The 5718-nt window shown below is 37.3% G+C and overlaps 1 protein-coding gene and 1 pseudogene across 1 annotated transcript; both read right to left on the bottom strand.

Annotated features, from left to right (window-relative positions):
- Positions 1 to 533: 533 nt before the first annotated feature.
- LOC145127146 (uncharacterized) lies at positions 534 to 1230 on the bottom strand (annotated as a pseudogene).
- A 3155-nt stretch (positions 1231 to 4385) lies between these two features.
- On the bottom strand, positions 4386 to 4973 carry LOC145127145 (uncharacterized). The gene has a single exon (XM_079062393.1). It carries the CDS (start codon positions 4971 to 4973, stop codon positions 4386 to 4388), a length of 588 nt encoding a protein of 195 aa, XP_078918519.1.
- Positions 4974 to 5718: the final 745 nt, after the last annotated feature.

The raw sequence follows: 5718 nt of genomic DNA, 5'->3' as shown, positions 1-5718 counted from the left end.
TTATAATTTTATCGGGCACGATAATTGTCTCATGGCAAAAAAATTAATCAAAAGTATGTGACTCTTAACGTTATCAAACTCTAACATTATCAAGAAAAATGAAGACTAGGTGGAAATGGAAACAAATATTTCGGATTTATTCAAACATCTCACTCTTCAAAACATAACGTGTAATGTTTGTACTTCTACCTACTTGTTAGCTTTCGTTTCTTTTTAGACAAAACTGCACAAATGGTCACTGTAGTTTGTTCAAAATTGTCACTGTGGTCCAAAAAAGTTTTATTTTTTATATTTGAAAAAATAAAAAATAAAAATAAATCTCTCTCTCTCTCTCTCTCTCTTATTTGTTTTTATTTTTTGATTTTAGATTTAAAAAAATAAAAAATAAAAAATATATATCTCTCTCTCTCTCTCAAAGACATCACCCGTCGCTGGAAATCGTTGAAGAACCCTAACGTTTTCCAAATCACTGAAATTGGAGTTTAAATTCCAATCGAGCATGCTCCCTTCGAGATTAATCGCTTCCATCTTCTTCATACCCCAAATTTCATCGGGAATTTCACAACATAAATCATTGAACGAGAGATCAAGCTTAGTTTCTCAATTAAATTCTTGTAGTTATCATCCTCTTCACCTTCAATCTCTTAATCTTCTTCCCTATTTTTTGATGTTTCATCTTTCAAGTCCTGATTCGGGCTTGAGTCCCCAATCCGATAGCAGTCGCTTCAACCCTAATTAACGCGAATCATTCTTGTGGATATCAGGAGGAATAATGCTGGATTTTGAGAAAATTTGTGGCTTAACGAAGTAATTTGCTCTCTCGAGCCGGATGGCGTATGATGCTTTCGTTGTGCTCACAACTAAGTGACCGATAATCGATCCCGTTAGTCGGAGTGATGAAGATCTAAAATTTGTGATCACAATCTCTAAGCTTATAGCATCTTCTTTCAAAGTTACAATGTGTTTGATTTTAATTTTTTCTTCTATATTGCTACTAATCAGTTCTGCCTAAGAACATTAGGGCAATTTCAGTTCATTCATACAGAGGAACGGAAAAGAGATATCGTGAATTGAGTATTCACCTGAATTGTTTGGACTTCCTCCAACATTGCAAAGATTCCAGATAGTGGGAGACCATGAAATCCCTTCATTTTGCTTATCGTGAACTTTCTCCGAGGTTTGTGAGGGAAGTGTCATGGCCGCTAAATTCTGTTTCGAGGTAATCGACATTGATAGGTGGGTGTGGAATCGAAGCAGCTCTTGGCAACTAGAAATTTCTGGTGGAGGCGTTGAAGTTATGGTGAGGTGGAATGAGATTAAAGGTGATTTTGGTGATGAAGTTTGTTGAAGGTTGAAGATGGATGATGTTGGATGAGAAGATGTACGAGAGAGAGAGAGAGAGAGAGAGAGAGAGAGAGAGAGAGAGATAGAGAGAGAGAGAAGAGAGAAGAGAGAGAGAGAGAGATATTTTATTTTTATTTTTTATTTTTTTAAATCTAAAATCAGAAAAATAAAAACAAATAAGAGAGAGAGAGACTGATTTATTTTTATTTTATTTTTATTTTTTTATTTTTTTAAATATAAAATCAGAAAAACAAATACGAAAAAAAGAAAATCATATTAACAGGGGCAAATCCGTCATTTTGAAAAAAATCATAACAGATTGGACCAAACAAACAACAAAATGAAAACTTTTGACCTCTGATGCTAGTCCAAACCTTTTTGGACCAAAATGACAATTTTAAGCAAACCACAGGGACCATTTGTGCAGTTTTGTCTTCTTTTTAGTTTAATGCTTTCATCCGTTTTATAAAATCTAGAAACAACACAGATGAAACTTAACCTTGTTATGTTTTTTGGAAAACGAAAAATATTATAAAAACCACATCAAGGAGATGTGGAGAACAAACTAACCGTACAAAAAGAAAATGAAAAAACAAACGAAGAACATAGGAAAATTGAAAAAAAATTACAAACAAAGGAAAGGACTAATATTCCAAACTCTCCAATCCATTTTTTTGAATGAACCTCTATGCTTGTACCATATGAATGTTGTTGCTTTTATTCTTTCCACCGTGTTCGCCGAGACTATTGGAATTTTTTCAAAAATCCTTTTGTTCCTATCCATCCATATGAACCATAAAGCTCCACTTAATATTGCATTGAGCATTCTTCTTTTATATTTACACTTCGACCACCGTGAGATGAAAAGGAGCATATTTTCCACCGAAAGAAATCTGTCACATCTAATCTCGCACCACACCAGTATCGAATCCATTATTTCCATCGCCACAGGACAAGTTAACAAAATGTGCTCGCATGTCTCCTCCTCTGAACTGCATGCGCCACACATAGTCTTTGGAATTATGATACCCCTGTTTTTTAATTCCACAGCAGATGGAATTCTACCAAGTTTTGCTCTCCAGATGAAACATAGAATCTTAAAGGGAATCAACTTATCCCAAGTAAATGGTCCATCGTTGACGATATATCCCGCTAATTCAATTCGCTCCCATAGCAGACAGACCATAAACCTTCCATCACTCACAAAGTCAGATTCCCAACAACGATCTGTTGAATTCCACGACACAATTTCCTTCGGATCAATGTTATATTGCATATAGCGATTTCGTGTTTTTATAATATTTTTCCACACCCCAGTTTTGGATCTGTTAGCGAAAACATACCAGTGCCTCCCTTCTAGATTATGGATACTTCGAATTACTTTGGACCACATAGAGGATTCATCCGCTTTCAAGCGCCACATCCATTTGGCTAACAAAGAAATATTCATAGCTTTAATAAACCCAAGCCCGATGCCTCCAACCTTTTTTGGTGCTATAATCTTATCCCATTTGACCCAATAAATACTTTTTTTGTTATACTCTCTACACCAAATGAATTTCCTCCTAATTTTTTGAAGTGTGTCAAGAACACCATTTGGGATTACAAATATAGACATAAAATATGTTGGGAGATTACCCAACACCGCCTTTGAAAGTGTTACTCTACCACCAAAGCTCAATGCTTTTGCTTTCCACGTAGACAACTTGGAGTGGAACTTTTCAATGATCGGCCTCCATGCATTCTTTTTATTCATATTCTCACCAACAGAAATACCCAAGTAAGTAAACGGAATCGACGATGGTTCACATCCAAGAGGGGCAGACCAATTCGAAATTTCCATAAGGGGAGCACCCACACCAAACACTTTTGACTTTTTGAAATTTACTTTCAATCCAGACGAGATGTGAAAGCATCGTAAGATCCTTGCTAAATTAGCTATGTTTCTCATAGACCATTCTCTAATGAACAATGCATCATCTGCATAAAATAAGTGTGACACACACATATTAGAATTTGGGAATTTTATCCCGTTGAACACACCTTTCTCCACTGCCGTCTTCATGGCCAAATTTAATCCTTCCATTGCAATAATAAAAAGGAAGGGGGATAATGGGTCCCCCTGCCTTACACCCTTAGACATAGGGAATTCCTTTGTAGGGCTTCCATTGATGATCACCGAAGCTCTTACGGATTCTAAGCAGTTACGAATCCAAAGCCGCCATCTCATCCCGAAATTCATTTACTCCATGATAGAATCAAGGAAGGTCCAATTAACCGAGTCAAAGGCTTTTTTAAAACCCGCCTTAAATAGGAGCATCTTTCTTCCTCTAGCCTTTGCCCAGGAGCACAATTCATTTACAATCATTGGGCCTTCAAGAATATTCCGACCTTCCACGTATGCGGATTGAATTTCATCAGTGACGTGCCCAATGACCAATTTGAGTATAAGAGCCAGCAACTTAGCAATTATTTTATATATTGATCCTATCAGACTTATTGGTCTAAAATCACTAAAGTGAATCGGATCCTTAGACTTAGCTGCGAGAGAAATAAATGAAGAGTTGCATCCTCTTGATAGTTTACCACCACCTTCAAAGAACTTTACTAACGCCAATACATCATCTTTCAGCTGCTCCCAGTATTTTTAAAAAAAATTAAAAGTGAAACCATCCGGCCCCGGGGATTTTTCCCCACCACATGACCATACTGCCGCTTTTATTTCTTCCAAGGTAAATTCCTGTTCAAGGAGACGAGCATCCAAGTCCGAGAGTTTACGAAAACCAGTGTTCCGGAATAATGGTCTATTTGGCCATTTTTCCTTGAACTTGTCTTCAAAGAATTTTTTCGCCTCCAGTTTGATTTCGACCGGATTAGTCGTCCAGATCCCACCAGCCATGATACGATGTATATGATTTTTCCTGTTTCTGTTGTTGACGTAACCATGGAAGAATCGAGTATTTTCATCTCCTTCTATCTCCCATTTGAGTTTTGATATTTGTTTTAGATTTGAAGCCATTACTCTTGCATGGTTCACAATCTTAACCCCCCCCTCCATTAGTTCTTTCCTCCGCTTCCATTGTCGTTAAGGGTCTAGATTTCACTGCCATTTCAATTTCAACCAATCTTTTTTTCAATATCTCAATTTCAGCATTCTCCAATTTTACTGTGTTTGCCTTCCAGCATCTAATGGAAATTTTTAATTGTTTTAATTTGTTCAGCAAGCGCATATCTGGTGTGCCATAGCCCACAAATTCCGAACACACTTTCATAATTATCACGTCAAAACCGTCTTTTAACATCCAAGAGTTAAGCAACTTAAAAGGAGGGGGACCAAAGTCATCACACCGTGCTCTAAGAATAACTGGAGAGTGGTCTGAAATATCTCTATCCAATGCAAAACAGGAGGCCTGGGGAAAGATGGATAGGAAGTTATTACAAACCAAGAAACGATCTAACTTACTTAACTTTGTGCCATGAAGTTTGAAGTATGTGAATCGTTGACCACCCATCTTCAAATAAGTGAGTTCTCTGTTTCGAATAAATTGATTAAAAGCAGTGGCACTACGATGACAGAAAACTGAGTTGATACGCTCTTCAGGACGGCGTACAACATTAAAGTCTCCCATAACTTAACCTTGTTATGGTTTAAGTATCTAAACACACACTAAACACACAAAATAGCCCAAATCTACCTAATTTATTTTCATGTGATTGACTAATCATTACCATTTCGAATGAATGGACATGTCCATTACACATTACTTCGTAATTCCGTAATTGAATTTTCGCACACAGGTGTCTAGCACACCTTTCACATTTTAACGATCAAAAAACGAAATAAAATACCACCCAAAATTTGGTCTCAAAAACCCACAATATATTGATTATACAAATAAGAAATAACACTAGAAATACTGATCAAAATAACAAACCATTACAGATATCAATGAAGCAACTAGTTCTTATGACCAACATTATCGATCGCACTTCACTGGGATCCTTCTGACATGATCCAAAATCTTTAAAAGACATTTCACCACATACACTCTCCACTTATGTTCTTCAAGAACCGTGGACCTGAATCGTCTTCGCCTTCTTGGGCTCTGGCAGCGGCAGTTTCTCCACCGTCACTGTAAGCACTCCATCTTGACAAATCGCAGATATCTTCTCCAAATTGGCATTTTACGGCAACGCAAATTTCCTCATGAACTTCCCGATCCTCCTCTCCATCCTCACATACTTTACTCCTTCCTCACCAACACGTTGTCTTCCTCCACCTGGACCTTGATATCTCCGGACTTCAGACCAGGCATGTCGACGATGAAGACGTAAGAGTTAGGATACACCTTCACATCAGCCGGAGTTGCAGCC

The sequence above is a fragment of the Lactuca virosa genome, chromosome 7, assembly GCF_052849685.1.
Source record: "Lactuca virosa cultivar CGN04683 chromosome 7, Lactuca_virosa_CGN04683_v6, whole genome shotgun sequence".
NCBI classification, from domain to species: Eukaryota; Viridiplantae; Streptophyta; class Magnoliopsida; order Asterales; family Asteraceae; genus Lactuca; species Lactuca virosa.
Note: the sequence above shows the minus strand (reverse complement) of the source record. Positions and strands in the feature narration are given on the sequence as shown.

Bases quoted from the DNA above. Each gene is read 5' to 3' on its own strand.
- LOC145127145 (XM_079062393.1), bottom strand. From the start codon at position 4,973: ATGGGAGACTTTAATGTTGTACGCCGTCCTGAAGAGCGTATCAACTCA.